We start from the raw sequence: 23,981 nt of genomic DNA on the forward strand, positions 1-23,981 counted from the left end.
AAGCCCCTTAGCCCCCCCCTTGGATCCGCGCCTGCATAGTATTACTCTATGGTATGGGGTCGCGTTCTTTTTTGTGGGAGAGAGAAAACATATTTAAGAATGTTCTCTTTTCTCATAGATAATATAAGATGTGTATATAATATGTCTTTTCAGCATGGGGGTACTATTTAAGATTATGTTCAAACTTCAAATAAAATCGTCGATGTAAATAAATATTTTAAAATAAACTAGAATTATAATAATCAAACCTAATATAATATAATTTTTAATTACCTAAGAGTTTTTAAGTTAATTAAAATACTATAGGTTTGCGCGCGATTATTATTTACCCCATGTAACCTCAAATTGATAGTACTACAGGAATACATGATAAACTCCAATAGCCTATCCTTAGATCATGTACACTGGATAGAGCTATAGCGTATATCACGCGTAGTCCATGTTTGAAGCAGACCTGTTCAGTGTTCATGCCCGAAGTACTTATTGCGCATGCGTGAGAAATGAATAGATCGAGTGGGACGGGAAAGGAACAATAACGAGCTAACACCCCTGCAATGAACCAAAATTTGTTTTTATTTTTAAAATAATGTATTTCCTCCTTGTCTTTGTGATATAACACAGGAAAATATAAGAGTCTACTAAGAGTCACTACTGTCTTATTGACGTGTTAATAATATAGAAATAGAAAAAAAAAGTATTTAGTATTCTGGAATAATATACAGAAAAAAAATATTTATTAAATATTTAAAAGTATTTGAATGCAAGTATTTGTATACTTAACAAGATTATCTGTAATATAGTTTAAAAAAATATAGATGGATAGAAGAAACATAGGCCCAAAAAGAAATTGAACTCCTTCAACAACATTACGATTATGCTCATCAAAGGCTGATGTTTCTCGGTCTTCGTCAATAGAAATTTCAAATTTTTTATTGGACACTCGAATGCATGCATGTACATGTTTACAAAAGTTTCCTTTGATTTTGTAATCAATACATGTGCATGTAAATTGATGGACACACACATGACAATTAGGACATGCCAAAGGACATCCTATACAATTTACTGTGTTATTAATTGTAACAGAGTATGGACTTTTATCTGATGTCGCCGATTGTACGAGCCACGTGTGTGTGTTAGGTTAGTGCTTCGCTAGGGATATGATGTTTGAAAGGACAATACGAATGATGAAAAATAAACCTACATATCGGATGGAACAAATTGCACACAGTCATCACCAAAGCGTACATATTGAAGACAGCAAAATAACAAATATTAACACACACACGTAGCTCGTACAATCGACGACATCAGATAAAAGTCCATACTCTGTTACAATTAATAACACAGAAAATTGTATAGGATGTCCTTTGGCATGTCCTAATTGTCATGTGTGTGTCCATCAATTTACATGCACATGTATTGATTACAAAATCAAAGGAAACTTTTGTAAACATGTACATGCATGCATTCGAGTGTCCAATAAAAAATTTGAAATTTCTATTGACGAAGACCGAGAAACATCAGCCTTTGATGAGCATAATCGTAATGTTGTTGAAGGAGTTCAAATAAATTCGGTACATCCAAATGAATCTGTTTCAATATCAACTCGCTTTACAGCTCTACTTAATGCAGCAGTAGGAGTGGCGAATACTGCAACAGATGAAGCCAAACTAAAAGGCATTAAAAAACTTGAAGACCTTGTGCAAATTTTACAACAGAGTCAAACAAATCCAATCAATTCCGGTTCATTTTTCCCAAAAGTATCTAACTTGCCAAGCCACAAAAATATTGCGACACAACGTTTTCATTCTACGAAAAAAAAACATAAAGCATCAACTAACAAATTGACAAAACCAACAGAGGTACAAAAATCCTCTATTCTGGAAACGATTAATAGTGAAGAGCGATCGAGCCAAACAATACATACTGACTTTGATCATGTTTATTATGATGCCTCTTCAAAACCACAATAACTTGTACTACATATACTTATATACTACATACATATTATAAGACATAGATGTATTAAACATCTTTAATTTATTATTTACTATACATAATTTATTAATATTTTATACTTTTTTATACAATTTTAATATTTTTATTCTAACTTCTAAGTGATAACTATTTAATATGTGATAAATTGATAATATCTGTATTCTGTGATAACATTGTGATAAGGTGCACGCATGCGCATATTTACCTTGGAACTAGCTGCGGTGATCCGCTCGTCAATAATGTGTTATAGTGATAAGGACGATAAGGTACTGGATGCTTAGATCATATACTTTGCTCATGCGCAGTGATGACTTTGGGCACGAACAGCTATGTTTCAAGATTTTAAACCATAGCTCTATCCAGTGTCATATACACTAAGAGCCTATCCATCTCTTTATTATCTATAGATCTTTGACAGTGAGGATTTTTTCCCGCTATGATCCATTCGTGTGGATTATATTAAACCAAAATAGATGGTGCACTTCTTCGATTCACTGATAACAGGAACCTACCTCAAATCAGTAGGGCCACATTAGAGAAATAAATTAATGTATAACATCTCTTACCATAATTTTTATTGTATTAAATAATATGGATCCAAAAGCCCTATGAAATTATTAAATTTTCAAGACAGAAATATTTTTAGATGATATAATAACATGTAGATGTACACTTACACGGGGAGAGGGACAGGGACTGATGATTGAACATCCTCAAAAAACTGGATACTTTGGCATTATTATATCATCCATGAGTATAAACAAACATTTGAAGATGTTATTGTTCAAAATCCTGGGTAGTTTAAATATTTGCTAACATATAAATTGTCGCAGGATAACTTGGAATTGTTTTTCAATGTAGTAAGGGCTCGTGGAGGTTGGTGTCAATCCAACAGCAAAACATTTTATTGATGCTTACAAAATATTAGTTATGCGTCACAGTATAAAATCATCTGGTGGGAATGTAGAAGTATTGGACCAAACTTCAATTCTAAATGTAACACAAGCACCTGAAATTAAATATCATGATACAACACCAAACATTAATACACTGTCAATCTCAAGATTTGAGGAAAATGGAGAGCGACAATGAAGATTTAGATGATATTTTGAGTTTATTACCTAATTTTGATATTGAAGAAAAGAACTGCAAAAAGATTTGTTAAACATTGGGTTGGAAATGCCATCATTTTCATGTTCTTTCAGAATTTTCCGAAAATGCGATTGCTTTAACTGCAGGATATGTTGTTCGAATGGTAATTATTTATTTTTCAACATTTTCAAAATTACTAAGACAATTGAAATTATAATATTTCAGGTGAGGAAACAAATTAAGTGCCATGAATGCATGGCAAGCGGCAGCACTATATAGGTAGAGGTAACTTACAAGGCAACCGCATTAATTTAATTTCGCAGAAAAATCTTTTAAGTTTTAACCTAACTTTATAAACGTTCTAAATTCATATATTACGATTAATTGTTCTACAGGTCAGGTGCATATCTCTTCTGATTTCTGATAAAAAATATATTAAAAAATAGTTCGTTTCCGTAAACAATTCATAAACCTGAGAAAAAAACGAAATACAAAGAAAACTCAATAATAATACACAAGTACTTATATAATCTAACGTGCTTATGCACAATATAAAATTAATATTACTATATAAAATAAATTATTCAAATTCACAATCGTATATTACCTATCGTATTATTAGTATGATTCAATATTTTAACTATTATCTTTCTCGTGGTTTTATCATGTCAATATTATTATTATTATCATAAATAATTTGATTTGTTCTCCATGATTTTCATGGAGTAAAACACCAACGGAATCAAAATGGCGGTCTTCGATATGGGGACGCTTTTTTTTTGTAAATAAATCCTATGCCATGCGCCTTCCATGTATACCGTAGAGCCTAGAGGGTTCAGTCGTTCAGTGATGTTTTGTTATAACGCCGAACTGACTGAAGGGAGAAAGTCTATTACTCTGAGCGTTTAAATGCGGAATTGATGGATTTCGGATTACAACTATCCGATTTTCAATGGCTTAATTAGTCTTGAGAGTTGAGAATTTTAAGTATGTGATTTCTGCACCTGCTTCTTCTGTATTGTCTTACATATTTATATTTTGTAATTATTTACAAGTTATAACCTTATACAGTTATATTTATTTGCTACCTGTTAGTTTAGCAAATAATGGCACCAGATAACTATCGATTTGCAGAAGGTAAGTTGATGAAAATATAAATTGATGTAACTAGTAAATATGATTTATTCTCATACTAAAAGAGATGATTACAATAGTTTTTTTAACTATGTACCTTTTATTGCACTTTAGGTGGTTACATTATTTATAACTGTTTGGATGTATGTAAATATTAATTATTAAAATTTTAAAGTGTAATGGCCACGTATTATAATATCATTGATAGATGAATTGATTTTTGCTACTACCCTATATAGGCTAGTTTTTCCTAGCACTATTTTTTTTTTTTGAATGGTGCTTTGCCAGGAGTAGACGATTCGAACGCCTATTTGGCAGAATTTTGAATTGCTCACCCGTAGGTTTCTGCCATGTCCCGTTGGGGGGATGGAGGTCTTGCCGCCTTAACAGTTACCTACCCAGAGAGCGATGCCGGCCTTGGCCGGAATTCAAACCTACACCTTAGTCCGTTTGGCCACTGTTTTATGACACCCTAAAGCAGTGTTTTTTAACCTGTGTTAACTTAGGGGTTCCGCAAAAGCACTATCTACATCATCTGTCATTTATACTTTTTTAAAGACCATTTTCATAGGGGTTCTGTATAAAAACAATATATTTGTTTGGTGTTCCTTGATATCAAAAAGGTACACTGCCCTAAAGTAGCGTGTTGTGGGGTATTTTAAACAATTAAAAGTTATAATTTTATAATTTATTTTTAAACAATCATTTACACCATTTAACATTGTTCACATGTGTTATTCCATAAGTAAATTCCAGTCGTATATTGATAATTTAATTTTAAAACCTCAATTTTTTCAGCGTCATGGAAAAACACTTAAATATGATATATAGTTAGGCATTCGTGTAGCATGTTATCTACTACCTCGTTTTGGGTATATCAGGTGATCTATTGTATTATACTAGGTGTAGTTAGTGATCGACAATTATTATTACCTATTATTATATTATATTATTCTAGGAGAGATATAAATTTGTTTTATGAAATAGTGAAATTAAATACTAAGTTTGAATTTGTATATTTTTGCATAATATTTCGTCATATTTTAAGAAATGCAATTTTTAGCATATTGGGCATATTATGTTTTACTTTTATTTTTATAAATGTAAAATTGTCAAGAAAAATCATAATTGGGTCTTCGTAGTTTGTTGTATCTAACACATATGTATGTCTGTTTACGGTAGTTTTGTGAAATGCAATGAACTAGGTACAAAAGAACTATTGCATTGTCATCTGATTGAAGCATGGTGGAGATCAGTTAATGTTCAAGATACTTTTTTAAAATTTTTAAATGATACTAAAAATGTTTACTGTAATTGAAATTTGTATTATATTTGGCAAATTCTTTTTTTATATTTGAAGAATATTTGTATGATAATATTATGACGTAGGTAGTCGTAATAAAAAATATTATGTGTTTTTATACAATAAAAAATTTTTTTTTTAGTTTTTTACGCAGATCACTCGTCCTAAATTAGCAGATCAATCTACTGCAGTAGATCACTTGCTACACGAATGCCTAAAGTTACAGCTATTAAAATTGCATATTATAGTTACTATTTATTACATATTATTATTATCCAGACACACACATATCTATCCAGCTATATATATTGTGACATTTTTTTAGTAGTCATAATTTTGTATGTTGTGTCGTGAGGTATGAAGTAATATGTATCCTTGCATGTATTATAATAGTGTGCCATTGTAATAAGACAGTTGAAAACACAAGGCATAGTGGCCAATTTTTTTATTTTTATATACTAGGATTATTTACTGATTTGGAAGAAGTCAATTTAAACATAAATTTACTAATATATTGTTATGAGCCATAAATTATAATTTGTTAAAAATTGTATTATACATTATGCACCTGCCTCCCTATAAACTGTAGGTACAACGTCAATACCTATTTAATTATTTGTTAATATAATATATAATTTAATGTATATTTTAATTTTTAAATGTTTAAAAAGTTAAATGCTAAAGTAGTAGAATAATTAGATATAAAATAACATATATTCCTATAGTCAAAACTATTTAAAGTTAAAAATTTTTTGTATTAGTTTGAGTAAAAAATTAGCAGTCTTTACATATAAGCAAATATTTATTTTTTTCAATAGGTGATAGTTTACTATGTTATCATGGACCAATGCTATATGAAGCAAAATGTTTAAAGAGAAGGAAGGCAAATGATGGAAAAGCACAATATTTTATTCATTACAAAGGCTGGAACAGTAAATGGGAAGAATGGGTAGACGACAATCGAGTATTAGCTGTGAATGCTGCCAACATGAACAAAATGGCATCATTAAAAGAAATACAGTAAGAAATTAACTATTTATTTTGCCTATACCCTAGTGTTTTTTTTGTAAACAACAATACATAATAATTTTATGTTCGTTACTCATGAGTCAAGACATTTATTGAACATTTGAACAAAATATACTTACTGATAATAATAATAATAATGATATTAAATAAATATGATATTATTCTTAGTAGACTATAAATTAAAATTACCCAAACATCAACTTATTGAGGATTGACAGTTTTCAACAAGATTACAAAGTGTACGTTAAACCAAAAATTTATAAAGTGGTAACATATGAGATATGAATTAAATAACAACAAATACATTATAAACAGTTAAATATCTTATTATTACAAATTAATTATTTATTAATAGGCAACTTGATTGATTTTGTGATGAGTCTCGTCAGCTTGGATTTAACTTAGTCATCAAGGGTATTTTGGAAGCAGTTGAGTGGTTCAGTCTATCGACCACTATGTAGGAGAAGTCTGAATGTCATTAATTACGGCAATTTCAGACAATAGTTTCCTTTTTATAAGACAAGAAATAACTTTCATTGCTTTGGCCTTAAATGCAAATGTGTTATTCAGTGTGTTTTAATTTGATGGTCAGAGGGTATATGTTGTAAGGCCTTTTGATTGCACATTTGACCTCCAGGTAGCTAGGTATCTAGTCCATCCAATGCTAATTGTTTTTTAAGATATGTAAAGCATGGTGAGGTGTTCAATCCATATGTCACAACTCACAGTTGCAAGTCTGTAGCTAAGTTTTAATGGATTGTCTCTCCATACTATACCTTGAAACTCCTAATCTTCTGTGTGAACTTGTATTTGCAGGAACATTTGACGTGTGTTTGTGGTTATCACAATAGGTAGAAATCTGAAACGTGTTGACATCAAAAATGTTTTTTTTTTGCAATTTATGACCACAGTGTAATCGATTATAAAGCAAGTAGCTATCATCCATCTTACTTAATCCATAAAAAACAACTCTTAACTTAGTAAAAGAACAAGCCAAGCGGCATATATGATAATGTGCCAGATAAATATGGGGTTGTTGCTCACCCGGTTGTACTAATTCTATGAGGTTGGAATGTTCATATTCAACGCGTAAAAGTCCTTATGCACTGTCCACAAGGTTAGTTACCTACTAAGAGTTTGTTCAATCTTTTTAAATCTTCTTACAGCTACTTGATAGGAGTTGTTCACAGCAGAACACAGCTACTCAGTAGCTCGATTAACGGTAGATGTACCATATAACACCAAATTTCTCAATTTAATGTGTTTTTGTAAAATGATCTTTACAAATTCAAACTTCTTTCGTCATGTGAGTAGGTACCAAGTACTTCTTCATGTTCCAAAAGTTTTGAATGGCTATGTCTAATGTAGATGAAACTGATGGTGTGACTGGTGACAGTTTTACCTTTCATAACTTCCAACAATAATGCACCAATTCAGTGTTCTGGAGTGTAGGCCAACCTTTGTTATCGCATGAATAACCAGTCTTTAGCAGCCTAAAAAATTACTCATCACTAATGATGATATGAAGTGAGACTGGGAACCAAGGGCGTCCTCAGACATTTGTCAAGGGATTGGCAAAATATTTTCATTTTTAAAGTTAGTCTCATTATCTGATGAGTAATAAAGTGTTTTTTGTGACATGTTTTCTTTTATATAGGTAGGGAATGTAAATGTTAGGGTGTATGACCGCATGGCAGAGAATGTTGACACTTTGACAGTCGCTGGTGAATGTTGACATTTACTGATCATTTTGATGAATGTTATCAATCATTTCAAATATCTCACAATGCGGACATTTGCCAGTATTTGTTGACATGCGCAATAGTTATTTAGTGAATGTTGACATGTCTGACCTCATATATAATCAAATAGATAACAAATTCATAAATAAATATAGTTAAACAAATTAATTTTTTAATATATAGTTTTTATAGTAATTTTTTATACATAGTTTTATTAATTACAACACGGTAAACTGTCATGACATTTACTGTTACAAAGTATTCCCACATTCTAACAATGCGCTTGGTTTAGAATACGTGACGATACCGTCGAGGGTTTATATTATATTATCTAGCAAACTATTGATTATCGGATTTTCTCATGCGATAACATTACTAACGTCCAAACATCTTGAATGTATATTGTGACTGGGTGATAACGTCAAATTTAATCGAAAATGTTATCGATCCTACAAAATAATACAAAAATACCTTTTACATACATTGTGCTTCAAGTATGGTCAACATTTACCAAACACTGATATGTCAACAATAACCGGTGTGTGGACGCGTTAAGACCATTTTGTCAACATTCATTTCGATTTTTGGTAAATGTGAACATACACTGGTGACTGTCAACATTCACCTACTGCGGTCATACACCTTAACATTAACATTATTTATGAATTATATTATATAGATAGTTAAAACTTAATCTTACACCATTAATTAATTAAAATGCTACTTTAAATTAAAAAATGCATTTTTTATAAATAAAATGTCACTAATGATTTAATAATTTTGGGTGATTTATAAAACTAAATTCTAGCTAAGAAAACTAAAGCTTCTATAAAATAAATATGATACACGGCAAGAACCACCAAATTATTTTAATATTTTGAGAACTTAAGACTAGAAACATTGAATATAATAAATAGTAATCAATCACTAGAGTGTAGTAAGTATAATTTTCAAAACAAACTATTAAACTAATCACCGGTTATAAAAAAGCTATCCTGCTCCCTTGCTGGAAACCCAAATCTAATAGTATACAGCACATTTCTATTTGACCATTAGTACCATGCATCAATGTATGTGTATTAAGAGGACGTTCTACCCGCATATATTGTCTCCGCCTTACCACACGATTGTATTTAAGTTATACCAACAATTTACAATTTTAAAATACTCATAACTCTCTTTAAAATTAAAATATAATATAAAGCCCATGAGAAGCCCTCCGTAATAATCTTACCTTTAATTTTAACAAGGGGTCAATTGACTTTAATTTTTAAACTAATAGAGCTAAGAGTGATCTGCTAAGTAAAATTTGATGTTATGCTCTGGTAAGACGGAGACAACACATGAGGGTATTATGTCTTCTTAAGGCTATGGCTATTAAGGTTATATATGTAATTGTTGATTGGGTGGTGCCATGATGAACCAAAACATTGCTAGCCACCTCTGTCAAGACGGTTTGATACCTCTTGCTGGTTTTTATCATTAGTGGGATGAGATATCTGGTCTGCTATTGAATGAGGAAGAGTGATGTTTAAATGTATTTATTTTGCATACCTTGCTGCTAAGTAGTGCTTATGTATTTGTACTATGAGTTGTTTATTATCATACCAGTTAACCATCCTTACATCCGCATGTGTTGTCTCTGTCTTACCAACAAGCAACATGGCAAATGTGAAACATACACCAATTGCTTGTCTAGTTATAAGTTAGTATATATTATAGTAAAAGATCTATGATTTGAACCACAGACTAGCATAGTTCATAGAATTGCCTGAAAACTAACAGGTGGCAGGTGAATGGGAGCTGGTTTCTTTTTGATTATGTGCTGGTGAAATGAAGTATGTGCAAATCTATCTCTACCTATATTCATCTTCTAGTTTATGCGATAAACATAGGTAATGTTAGATTCACAACTGCATCCCCCGCACATGCATTCATACCCTCGCTCAAGCCTACTCATAACCAAAAGAAGGCAAACTTCCTATCACCCACCGCCTGTTTGTTTCTAGTCCATTCTATCTTAGTCCGGGATTTGAACAAAACATATTGACTGATAATAATAATAATAATGTTAGTAAATGGTAACATTCTTAGAGGATTGTACCAATGAAAATTACTCAAACACTATTAGTTATTAACAATTCTGATATTTGCATATTTAATACACAGTTCAAATGCAAAAAAGAGTGGAGGAAAACGTTCTATCACTATAGTTAAAGAAGAAACAATACGCAATGTTGTAACGCCTCCAATTAAAGGAAAAAAACGGAAATATTCAGAAGTTTCAACAGAATTAAATGTTTCATCGCCAGCAGAATCAAAACCAAAAAAACGAGGTGATTTATTTTTTAACTAAATAGTTGTTTTATCCTCATCATTTATAAGAATTTTTTTTTCTTTTTAGGTCGTCCTCCAAAAATTATTACTCCTAAAATTGAAGAAACTGAACCAACAAAATCAGTTGATACAACTAAAGTAACTGAAACAGATGTAGTAACAGAGTCAACTGAATCAACTGAATCAACTGAAGAAAATAAAGTGATTGACAAAGCAACTAAAGAAGTATGCACTGCTAAAGAAGAAGACACTACTAAAAAACAGGACACCACTATATTAGTAGACACTGCCAAAAAAGAAGACACTTCTAAAAAAGAAAACACTCCTAAAAAATATAATACTCCTAAAAAAGACAACGCTCTTAAAAAATATGATACTCCTAAAAAAGAAGACATTCTTAATAAAGACATTGCTCCTAAAAACGATGACTCTCCTAAAAAAGAAAATGCTCCTAGAAAAAAAGACTCTCCTAAAAAAGAAGATGCTCCTACGAAAGAAGACACTCTTAAAAAGGTTGAAGTAATTAAATCAATAGACAAAGCAACTGAAGAAGTTTTAGATACTAAAAAAGTGGAAGTAAACAAAAATATTGAAGCTACTAAAAAAGAGGAAGAAACAACTGAGACAGCTGATGAAGAAATTAAAGTACTTGGAAAAGTTGAAAATACTACTGAAGAAAGTGAAAAAAATAAAGCTGTTGAATCATTTGAGGAAACTAAAGACATTGAAGAAACTGATACAATTAAAGAAGTTGAAGGATCTGAAATAGTTAAAAAAATGGAGGAAACTGAAACTGAAAATGCTGAATCGATTAAAGAGTCTGAAGCTGAAAAGCTCGAAGGTGAAGAGCTTGAAGGTGTAGAGCTCGAAGGTGAAGAGCTTGAAGGTAAAGAGCTTGAAGGTGAGGAGCTCGAAGGTGGAGAGCTCGAAGGTGAAGAGCTTGAAGGTGAAGGACTCGAAGGCGAAGAGGCTGAGGGTGAAGAGCTTGATGATGAAGAGGTTGAAGATGAAGAGGCTGAAGATGAAGAGGCTGAAGATGAAGAGGCTGAAGATGAAGAGGCTGAAGGTGAAGAGGCTGAAGATGAAGAGCTTAGTCCAGAAGATCAATATGACAACTATGCAACTATGCAATTATTGAAAAAGTTTGGTGAATTTATGAATGTGACTCAAGAAACAACTAAAATGTCTGGAAAAAAAAATGATGATCCAGTAATACGAAAATTTGAAATACCAGATATCATTAAAAAAAGAATTGCTTTTGATTATTGCATGATTGTGGAGTTTAAACGAGTATGTAATAATTTATTAGAGTTCATATTAAATAATTTTGTTTAACTAGTTTGTTGCTTTTTAGGAATTAAAATTGTTAAAAACAAACTCTATCGACTGTTTGTTAAATGATTATGCAAAATACGAACCAAACCCTGAGTAAGATAATTATTTCTTTCAATTTTTCAAATGTAATATTATTAATAATTTGTATTATTGTTATTGTTAAAGAGTGAATCGAACCATTCGTCTAACGGTCATCCAGTACTTTAATATGCTTGTACATAGAAAATTATTGTATACACCAGAGAAAACCATGGAATTGAAATCAGAGGTAATAAAAAATGCAAATAGATACAAATTTCAAAATTTCAGATTTAAAATTTTCACCATTCATATTTGAATTTTCTAAACACTGTAAAATTTTCAAAATCTTGAACTATATTACAACTCTTGTTCAGCTATTTATAGACATGAAATTTTCATTTTTTTTTCGATAAGTTTCAGTCGAAAATTTTTCTTTTGATAAAAAACCTAAAAAATAATGAATACACTGTTCATCATCAGTTTTTTGCTACCCCGAAAATAATATCACTATTTTGAAAATGCTGCCCCTTCCCCCTACTGAAGTGCTGCCCTAGGCTTGGGCCTATGTTGCCTACCCCTTGAGCCGGGCCTCGACTTGAATTTTTTACGTTTATTATATTTTGTACATACAACATTCAAAAAAACATTTGGATTAATTTTAAGCTATTGCCATAGATTTTATAATATGTAAATAATAAGCCATCTTATTGTTAATATTGAAGTCTTCTAATTGCTGTCAGCCTCTAGGTTTTGCTTTTATCCCTTTAAATCTTAATGCCAACAGATACGGCTAAACTAATGGCCGACAGCAGTTAGTAGATTCCAATATTAACAATAGTATGGCTTGTCTGTATATTTTAAAATCTATGCTAGTGCCTATATTTTATATAACTAGGGTGTATATTTTTGAAAATCAAGTTTTAGAATGCTAAATTTTTTTATATTACTTATGTTCATTTTTTGAATTGAAGATATATTTAACTTAAATTATTACTTAAAAATTTCTTTGCAATTGGTTGATGTTTTAAAACAAAAAGTATCAAGTAAAAATAATATTAACAATATCATTACAAAATAAGAACCACAGCTCATTATTGGCTAGAAATACCTGTGAATGTGGTAATGCTTATAAGTTACATTCTCTAATTATTATATTTATGCTTATGTTATAGGTAACAAAACGTCTTAAGCAACGTTTGAGTGAAGGTGATGAACTTAAATATAATACGACTTTATATCCTGTAAGACTATGGCACTTTCTGTATGGACCTTCACATCTAATACGATTATTTGGTTTGTATAGACATATTACTTTATTCGCTTTACTTCCAAAATCATAACAAATATTTTTACATTTAAATAATAGACGTATAAATTATTAACATGTATGCAATTACCATGGTCATGCAAAGACAACAAAAATGTATTGGTTTTTGACAACACTTAGCTTGCCCTTACACATACATTTTAAAGGTAACTTTTTTTAGATGAGCCCATACCACTTTTCACTGATACTTAATACCATAATATTTGAAATCGATAAGTTAATAGTCTTAGAAAGAACAGGAAATTAATTACTTTGTAATATAATCACAAGTGCCTTTAAAAAAGGTAAACTGCCTGAAAACTTTTAAAAATGCTTAATGATACCTATACCAAAGAAGAAAAGGGCAGAATATTGTGAAGAGTATAGAACAATAATTTAAATATCCCATGCTTCAAAGATTCTAACAAAAATTGTAGGCAAAAAATATAAAAGAAGATAATTTAACAGAAGATCAATTTGGGCTCAGAAAGAATAGAGGAACAAGGGAAGCAGTCTTGACTGTTGAATCTAAGACTAATCGTAGAAAAAAATTTTGGAATAAATAAACAATATAAATAATAATTAATAATATTATTATGTGTAACATTTGAAAAGGGAGATGGGAATACATTTTTCATAGTATGGATGTCTTAGGCATACTTCAAAGCTATATTTCAAAGGCAAAATACTAATACATAAACTATATTTTGGTGAAAAAGCTGTGGTAAAGGTAAATGTAATGCATATATAGAGGCTAGAGTACAAAAAATAATAAAATAAAAGCTGTATTATTACTCAATACTGATTTTTCCAAAAATAAGAAACACTAACCACAAATATAATAAAAATAAACATTAGAAATACAATTGCATGGAGCAGAAATGTGGATAATAATGAAAGTAAGATAACCGAAGAAAAATAAAATTTTGAAATATGGTACTGGCCAAAGGTATATTTTAAAATTTGATAGTAAACCCACTTAAACATCTCGAACAGCGGCGTGCTGCCAGTGAATTTACGAAGAACATCAAGTTTATATCTACGGAAGTATTTTGTGGGGGGGGGGGGCTGTGTGAACTCTGACGAGTTTTGGTCGAGGAACAGATTTCTTCTCTCATGGGCTGAAGTATAATAGTTATAGTAACTGTAATGAAAAAAAATAACTACACATTATATGGAATAGAAAAAATATTTTAAGTGTCCCATACTCTGCATACTAGATAATACCCATCTTGCCCACATAATGTCCGTAGGCTGGTCATGCACACTAGTCAAGCATTAAAGATTATAGCTTATGGTCTTCAGGAGGGCTTTTTATAATGTATATATTGCTGTTTTTCTTTTACTCCCATTGAATTACGATGCAAGTTTTAAAAAAGTTGTACACCCCTAAGCTATAGTTATGCAAAAAAATTAAAAGATGTTTTTATCACATTTTTTACGTAATCAAGAAAAATTATGTAATTATATATTTTGTTTTTCAGTTTTATTGCCTAGAATTTTTGAAGGTTTTTTCATATATGAGGAGTACGAAGTAGATCTTCTTGTTAAAAGATGGGAAAATTTTATATTGTAAGTATTCATTTAAAATTATGATGAATTTAAATATATTTTCTTGCAAGATAACAAATAATGGTTTATTATTTGAGCGATTTATTCAATCAAGAGTTTACTTAAAAATAAACTTACTATCACCAGGGCCTGTAAGTTCAAGCAATTGCATATTTTTCTTACAACACAGGAAAATATGCTAACTGAGATACATATTTGTTTCATAACAATAGTAGTAAATACATAAAGCTTAATATTGCATATTTTTGCACATTTTGGGTGTAAAGGCATATTTGGTATACAGTAGATTTTTATAGTTATTAGCGTATTTAATTTTGAATTTACAAAATTGTAGTATTTGTTTCGATTTTTTTTATTCTTGTATGAACACAGGTTATGTAATATAACATAGATTTAATAATAACATAACAATGACAACAAAGTGTTGACCTATTAACACGTTGACTGCGTATGTATTTTTGCATCTCCCACCCAGTGCGTACTTTAAGGTATGTATTTTTACGTACCAAAGGAACTGCTCCTATATGGTCATACATCCAAACGGTGTACGAATACATATTTTTAAAACATGCGTTTAATCACACTAAATAATAAAAAACCACATTCAGCCATGCTTAACGAGTAATAAACCATTTACTTTTAATATATTGCCTATGATTTTTTTATACTATGCCTAATTTAAAAATGGTAGAGAACATAAATGCATATTTCTGATTTTAAGTGCATATTTGAATGCATATTTTGCCAATATTTAGTGCATGAATGCATGCTAATTAACGCATTTTTTAGTTCTTGAACTTACGAGCCCTGATTATCACTAGGTAATTTCTGGTAAAATAATGTATATTTTTTAACTTATTAAAACCATTTACTATCTATACAGTAAGCCCAAATATAATAAGTAAATTTGATAGTTAATAATGAATAGTGTCAAGAGATTATCATTTATGGGGAGGCACTCAGCAGTCAGCAGTGCCATCTAACTGGATACTTTTTAATTATTATGTTTTTTTTTTTTCATAGCAGGTCACTGTCTTTTGTGTCTTGTACATACATTACTGAGATGTGGGATAGAGGATGGTTGTTTAATTAATGGGTTACTGTTAGAGTTTAAGTTAGTATGCAATTCAAAGTAATATAAATTGATCTAGGGTAGGAATTCTTAGGTAGGAAGATTTTTGTTTTTGAAATTCTTAGGAGTGGATGTTGTTAGTTGAAATCAGATGGATTGAAATGCCTGAAGTGTTTTAGTATTATAGGGCTTTAGAGAACCCTATAACTGAATACTCTATTAGCAAACTGGTTGAATTATTGACTTGTATATGGTGAGTTTATTGGGTAGGGAGGTTTGGATTTTAAGAGTGGTTTTTGAAGGTGGAATCTAAAGTTAACTGTTTTGCGCTTAATTTTTATACGTGGACTCCAGGCTAGACATTTATCTAGAATTAGACCAAGATATTTGATTTAATTTGCTGGTGGAATTATTTGATTGCTTAATGTAAAGGTTACTTAAATAGATTTTGATATGCTATCTTGATTTTCCACTTGTTTGTCCCCAAACTAATTATATTTAAATGCCTGAATCATATCATTAGCTGTAATATGATTTTTGTAAATATTTTTTTAAGAAGTAATAGGTACTTAATAGTCTATGTCTTATCATTTGTCTTAATTGTCTAATATTACCTATTCAGATAACACATTGATGGTTGTCATTAGATCCAGTTTAGGCAATATCTTGAAATAATTTATAGCAATACTTTGTAACTTTGTTAACAATTTTTGTTTTCAGGTTTGTTGCAAACAATTTTGATAAATATTTTTCAAAAAATGGAGAGGAGGATTATCTTCCAAAAGAATAAGGAATTTATTGCAATGTCTTTGAAAAATATATTACTAAATTACAGCTGAGTTACTAATACTAATTAATAATTTAGTAATTGATAAATATAAAGTATAATTTGTGTACTGTATACATTCAATTTATTTAAAATTAAAATAACAATGCCATGTTTATTTTTAATTTTTCATTATTTTAATGATTTTAATGTATGAAATAAAATACCTACAGTCACATTTTGTAATAGCTATGTTTTACCTATTTAAATTTTATCCTAGTAAAATAAAATAAATTAATAAAATCTGTCAGCCTCTGTAAGAAAAACCAAATTCATTAATAAATTATAGTTGGTGCAAGTGTGTGATATCCTCAATTTGGACATTGATGTAGGTATAAAATAGAAATGGTAACATTTGGTTATTCAGGGTCTGAAATGTATTCAAATAACTAGTTTTCTACATCAATCTATTTAGATTTCAAAATTATTTACTATTTCAATCTAGAATCTAATCAATAATATAATCATATTGGCTCAATGGAACCTATTTGAAATATATTAAAGAAATTAAAAGATTTGATTTTCTGTCTGTCACACTAGGCAGATGTTTTTCTACAAGGTCTAAGAATAGTACATTTACTTGAGTCTGTGTAAACTCAATACTTTTTATTTGAAATCTAGATTTTATTCCATCTTTTTTATTTTTTGTAATGTAAATATTGTAACCAAGGAATTGGTAAAGTATGGTATTTACTGTTTACCTATCCATAATATGCTGAACAAAATAATCATAAAAAAAATTATAGTAAGAGGGTATTCAAAATGAATCATCTGATGCATTGCACTTGGCTTCATAGGTCACCCGATTTTACGACTTATGACCATGTACTTCCTTTGGGAATAAGATGTTACTTGTACTGTATACGATGTACATACCACCATTCTCATCAACCACAGATTAGTTAAGAAATTAGTGGAGTCAACTACAACTATAGATAATACATATTATGTATTATCTATGACTACAACATATGAATGGAATGAATTTGAGTTCCGACTAGATGTTGTTCGCTTGGCCAAATAGAACATTTATTGGTATCATTAAAATAATACATTTGAAGTATTATTCTTTTGTTTAATGTATGGTACATTACTATAAACCAAAAAACTAAAAAGCATTTTAAATCAGATGAATCATTTTGAATAAACCTACACCTAGAGTATAGCATACCTTTTTATATTTAAATCCTAATAAAGAAATAATGATTTTTGTATAAAATATGACTTTGCTTTAAGTTAATTAATTATACTCCAACACAGTCAAACAGGGGTGATGGGGTGGAGGAATAGTTTCTCCCCAGACCTTATTTTTGATATTTATAGTATATCAGTATTAAACAGTAACAATAAATTATATTTTTAATAAACAAATAGTGTATGTTAAAAAATCAGCCACGTCCCCTCAACAAGATATACTCATTTGAATGCCATTTCAATGTGAGAACTAAACAATGTCCCGAGCAAGACGCTCCCAAGTTGATGCATCCCATAACCATTTGAGATATCTACATGTTAGAGTAAGTCTACTTCTTTAGTGGGCCAGAATGCCCAGAGTATTGACATTTTATGAACAAAAATATTTTAACTTCTCATTTCTCAAAACTCACCGTACCTACATATTATATATTTAAATTGGAATAAAAATTTTTTAAACTAATGACCTACTTAATAAGTTTTGGAACAATCTACATTACATTTATTTTGTATACACTTAGGTTTAATTTTTTCAAAATAATAATAATAAATAGATTTGTGATATAAGTAATACATATTTTAGAATTCAGTGTTTGTAAATGGTTTTCAAATATTGTATCAGAACAAAAATAGATAAATTTATATTTTTGTACTGTATTGTAAAACTTGTGCTTATAATTAGAGAAGGAAGAAGGGAGGCACAATATTAGAAACTAAATATTATGATAATTTATTTGTTTTTCTGTTTTTTTTAAATTTGTTTCAATAAAAATAAATTTATGATTATTATTTAATAATAACTATGAGGGAATATATACAAATTCATATAAATTCAGGATTCAAATAAGTTGTGATATTATAACTTAATAAATAGTAATTTCATTGAATGTGTACGATAGTACACAAATACTAGTTACACTACACTACACTAAACATACATAAATTGATATTCTTGATAAATCAAAAGACTGTTTTGTCTTCTATTTATGCTTATTCAATTGTAATTATTTGTTGTTTTGTTGAGATTGGCTTGAACGTTCTAATTTTTCAAAATGTTTCCGAGCATTTTTTATGTTCAATAAAGTGGCAGCTGAAGGAATATGTGGATCAGACATGATAACCATGATATATGTATTTGTTGTGAATAAATCTATGAAAGCTGCAAAATTAGAATTTCTTACTTCCATGCTTTGGAATTGAGCAGCTACTTTGCTACAACTAAGTTTAAATTGTTTTATGATATTAGAGACTTTTTCAAAACGATGAATATCACGTTGTAGATTTCGTTGACAATGTGAAATGACGAGGAAAGTTGCACGCTCAAACAATAATACTTCATCGCCATCCATTAGATCAGCAAACAATGTCAAGCTTTGTTCAAGTTCTTTAACATTTGGTATCAATTTATACACAATTGAAGACCAAGCTCTATATAATGTTTCATCCCAAATTGATGTTTTGAAACAAGAACAGTCGACTGGTTTGGACATGTTAATTATCTCATTTTCCCGATCTGAAAATATCTTGTCACGTTGATCTTCTTGCAGCAAATCCATTTTATGAATTAGACAAAATACCTTCGCAGATGGTGAATTTTCATAAATTGCACTAAGACAAGTCTCGTAGTATCTTAAATCTCTTTTCAGTTCCTCATCTCGACTCTCTACATCAAATACATATATAAGCACTTCTACATTGCGAAAAATGTTCTCTCGTTGACTGACAAAATAGTTTTCCATAAATGCTTCTTGTCCTCCGCAATCCCACAAGTTAAGCACTAGATTACCAAGAAATCTAACATGGGAATGTTCAACGTCAATCGTCGCACCCAATCGACTAGTATCTTTGGCTATGTAGTTGGCAAAAATTATTGATCTCATGCTTGTTTTCCCGGAACCGCTCTTGCCCATCAACAACACCTTTTTCTTCATTTCAGAACCTTCGATGCTCACTAACGATTTTCACGAAATGCAGCTATTTTTTGTTGGCCGAGACGTCAGTAATATTACCCCGACCGATTCTCAGGTCGTATGAACAGGAAAACAAATAACGAACGAAATGGCAGTTTCAAACTTTCAAATAAATTTGGTAGGTAGTAGTTACAAAAATACAAACAGTTTACGGTGATCGTTAATATCGCAACACGATGAGAAATGAGAATATACGTAAGAACTAAGAGTAATAAATAGTTTATAATATTTGTAGCGTTGAATAATCAATGTTTACTTTACTGTTTATAGTAGGGTATTGGGCATTGGCATTTGGCACAGGTATCTTCACAATATTTGTTCTGTGATATCACTGAATACGTTATCACCGAAATCAATTTAATGGTCTTATCAAAATTGGTATCACTTTTATTTTTTATCTCCTCATAAAACATATTGCTCTGATCGTCTATTCGTTTCCTATCTATCATCTCGTCCTTCATACTTCGTGCTTCGTACTTTCGTAGCCTTTCATAGATATTAAAGTAATATCATATTGTAGTTAATAGCTTATAATTTCTCTACTGTCGTCTTTCTCTGTGTTTGCTGGTAAAAGTAATGTTTTATTCTAAACATACAATTTATACTCATTAACTATACAATATTTTATTTACATGTTTTCTCTATTAGTATTTTGAAGTAATTTGGAAGTTATCATGGCGACTGCAGAGCGTGTAAAACAGGATATGCCTCCCAAAGGTGGCTACCGGAAGATCAATTTTGCTCGAGTGTTTCCTAAACCATTTGCCAGTAGTAAGTAAATTATGAATATGTGCCTTTAATGACTGCTATTAAATCATTTATGAGTAATAAAACATAATCAATGTTAAAGATGCCAATTTTTTATTAGGTATAATTGGATATTAAACTATTCCCAACCATTAATTTTTGATTTCAATATTCTTAAATATACTCATTCTAAAAACATATGTGAATTTAAACAAAATATACTATTAAACTCTTTATTTAAATTTTGGATACTACCTAATACCTATATTATTCATTTATATATTTACTTGCATGCCTATATGATACATATCCAACAACATAAGCATTTAATTTGTGATAGTTATCTTTGATAATTTATTTAGGTGACTGATACAAATGTATATATTTATTATAGCGGAGGGCTAGTGATAAGAGAGTAGCGAGTTACTTAATATAATCAAGAATAATATAAATTGCAGAAAAACTACCTATTGGCATTATTATATTAGTAAAATTGTTAAGACACTAGCTGTGGTTTGGCCATCCCTGATATGTAATAATAAAATTCTTCTGTTTATTTTAATCAGTGAAGCAGGTTTTTAAATTTTAATCTTATTCAGAGTTTTTTTTATCACAATTTCCTATTTTTTTATTTCATCATAGGTCTGCGTTTAGTTCTTTTATACCGCACTGCAGAAGCCAATTGGGAAATTCTTCAATGATGTGTATTGCACTTACTTGTTTATACCCACAAGTGCATTCTGGCGAAGGGCTCTATCTACATCTGTGGAGTATATTATGTTTTTTTCTTCTGTGTCCTGTACGGCATTTAATAGAACCCAATCTCTTAATTTTCATAGGCCTTTTTCCATTTAGGTAAAATGTGACGAACAAATCATTAATGCTTGCGCTCTCACGGGCGTTTAAATAAATAAATAAGTAAATAAATGAATGAATAAATAATAATAAAATAAAAATGTTATATTTGAGGTACCTGTTCTACTTTAAATAAATATTTACAACATTTAATTTTTATTTTAGGTAGAGCAATGGTTGGTACATACATAGTTTGTACTGGTGTTGGCTGGTACTTATACCTTTTGAATGACCGACTAGTTGATAGATATCAAGTTGAATCACGTAGTTCACTTATTGCTATTACACCACTATTAGATGCTGAAGCTGACAGAGAGTAAGTAATAGACATTTTTTTTTTGACACTGTTAATAATAAGTTATTCATATGTTATTATAGATACCTAAAGCAATTAAGAAAAAATCGTGAAACTGAAGAAAAATTGATGAAAAATGTCAAAGGATGGAAAACAGGAACTTTATATGGCGAGCCTGTGTACAAGACAGTTGATAAAAAGGAACTCATTGAACCAGGCTTAAATGAGTACTATGTGCATGCTCCCGATAAAGTATTGTTTGACCGAGTTTACTGGCACAAATATCTATAAACAAGTAAGTATTATTTTATTACCTTAAAAGTTGTATTTATTTATTCATGTCAAGAGGACTTGTTAATGTAAAAAGTATTTTAATCTTAAAATTTAGTTTGTAAAATATATAGCTTAATATAAATACGTTAAAACTAATTTAATATAAACGATTCATCAATTTATTAAAGTAGACTAAGTTAATGAAATGAAAGTTGGAGTTCAGTGTTTTCATAGTTCTGATTTAAATTATCAATTTAATAAAAAAAAATATTATGCTGTATAAAATTATAAAATAAATATAGAAATCTAGTACTTTATTCATAAACTTTGATATTTACATTATCAAATACTTGGAGGCTGTATATTGTGCTTTGAGTTATTTGTTTGCATTATTTTTATAATTGTATTACTTTAAAGGATGGTTCAACAATGCTTCGACATAAAAATTTCAAATCTAGCTTTTGTCGTTAAAAAATCTTCCAAATTCTGTTTTGGACTAATATCGATTTTTAAAAATGAAATTGGAAACTTTGCATGGGCCCCAAACAAGATTTATGTAGTTATGTAAGATAGTTTTAGTGTACTATAAAATAGTTTTTAAAACTTCTCAAGTTTTAAAGTGGCATTTAAACTAGTGTATATTAATTTTTAAGTTAATATCTATATATTTATCTTAAATGTTATTTAGAATATACAGTAAATATGAGTATATTACACAATATGAAATATACTATATAATTATGTTACTATTTATATAATATACATTTTTTAAAATAAATATTTAATTTTAAACTTATAATAGTAAACATACCGAGTTCATGCAATTGAGATTCAATTACTTGCTATTCTTACTTAATTTAGTAAATTATTTTTTAGTTTAATCTTGAAATTTAAATATTTATAGCTATTAATATTTTAGTAAAATGATTATCAAATTTAACATTTTAAATTCAATTTGAATTTCTAATATTTCATTTAAGCAGTTTATTTATTTAAGTAATTTTCATGTTAATATTTTACAGGTATATGTGCAATTTCTACAAGAATGCAAGTCATTAAATATTTGTCGTCTTACATGTGTTTAGATTCAATACAACTGTAATTTTTTTTTTTGATAGTAACATTTAAAAAAATATAAATAATAATTTAATTATGTTCTTCATATTTTTTATTTGTAGTTAAATTATCTATTTAAAAGAATTAATAGGTAAAAAGTGAGGTTAAAATTAATAAAATGAATGTATTTTTAAGATTGTCATCCTAATTGAATTAAAATAATAGATCATTTGTACCATGTCAAAAGTAAATTTATATTAAATTAATAAAACTACCTATAAATGAAGTTTTAAACACACTTTTTGTAGTATGTATTTTTAAAAAAAGTATACTAACATACAGTATTTTGTTACTATTTATAGTGCTTTGTTCAGAAAAATATTTTTATAGTTTTTAATTATTATTATCCTTCTACAGCATTTCTTTCTTTAGAAAAGTTCAAAATAAGTATGTTTTGGATGAAACTCTTACTATTATTATTTTGATAGTATATTTAGCACCAATCAATACATAATTAATAATCTAACTAGGTAGTTGTTTTTAATAATAAAAAATAAGTATAATCAGTTATAATTTTATATGTGAATAGTATTATAGTAACAATATATATTTTACATAATATTAGTCTGTATAGTTAGATACAATTATGTACTCTATCCTCTCTACTTCTAAGTTATTAAAGTTAATTTATTTCTTATGAAAAGAAGAGAAAGGAATAGTAATAAAAATAAAAAATTTGGAATTCTAATTTTATGTTAAAAAAAAGAAAATTGTATGGATTTAGAGTAATAAGTAATTGAGCGTTTGTCGTGTTTAAATTA

At 29.3% G+C, this 23,981-nt stretch overlaps 3 protein-coding genes across 5 annotated transcripts; 2 read left to right on the plus strand and 1 right to left on the minus strand.

The window, feature by feature from the left end:
* The first annotated feature begins 3,920 nt into the window (after window positions 1-3,920).
* On the plus strand, window positions 3,921-16,960 carry LOC111033672 (glutamic acid-rich protein-like). 2 transcript variants are annotated; one of them, XM_022314542.1, is made up of 10 exons: window positions 3,921-4,080; window positions 4,189-4,230; window positions 6,349-6,550; window positions 10,471-10,637; window positions 10,706-11,928; window positions 11,993-12,066; window positions 12,139-12,241; window positions 13,167-13,287; window positions 14,785-14,872; window positions 16,665-16,952. In XM_022314542.1, exons 2-10 carry the CDS (start codon window positions 4,200-4,202, stop codon window positions 16,732-16,734), a joined length of 2,079 nt encoding a protein of 692 aa, XP_022170234.1. In that variant the 5' UTR covers window positions 3,921-4,080; window positions 4,189-4,199; the 3' UTR covers window positions 16,735-16,952. The 2 variants fall into 2 exon arrangements, with proteins under 2 accessions (XP_022170234.1, XP_022170233.1); XM_022314541.1 differs by having other exon boundaries at window positions 3,922-4,230; window positions 16,665-16,960.
* A 121-nt stretch (window positions 16,961-17,081) lies between these two features.
* On the minus strand, window positions 17,082-20,245 carry LOC111033673 (ras-related GTP-binding protein A). Its single transcript, XM_022314543.1, has one exon. It carries the CDS (start codon window positions 19,893-19,895, stop codon window positions 18,969-18,971), a length of 927 nt encoding a protein of 308 aa, XP_022170235.1. The 5' UTR covers window positions 19,896-20,245; the 3' UTR covers window positions 17,082-18,968.
* Window positions 20,246-20,356: 111 nt separating this feature from the next.
* Window positions 20,357-23,257, plus strand: LOC111033674 (NADH dehydrogenase [ubiquinone] 1 alpha subcomplex subunit 13). Of its 2 annotated transcripts, none has more exons than XM_022314544.1 (5): window positions 20,357-20,507; window positions 20,583-20,705; window positions 21,702-21,852; window positions 21,915-22,126; window positions 23,127-23,257. In XM_022314544.1, exons 2-4 carry the CDS (start codon window positions 20,609-20,611, stop codon window positions 22,120-22,122), a joined length of 456 nt encoding a protein of 151 aa, XP_022170236.1. In that variant the 5' UTR covers window positions 20,357-20,507; window positions 20,583-20,608; the 3' UTR covers window positions 22,123-22,126; window positions 23,127-23,257. The 2 variants fall into 2 exon arrangements, with proteins under 2 accessions (XP_022170236.1, XP_022170237.1); XM_022314545.1 differs by having other exon boundaries at window positions 20,357-20,501.
* Window positions 23,258-23,981: the final 724 nt, after the last annotated feature.

This window comes from Myzus persicae, unplaced genomic scaffold, assembly GCF_001856785.1.
Source record: "Myzus persicae strain clone G006 unplaced genomic scaffold, MPER_G0061.0, whole genome shotgun sequence".
Taxonomy (NCBI): Eukaryota; Metazoa; Arthropoda; class Insecta; order Hemiptera; family Aphididae; genus Myzus; species Myzus persicae.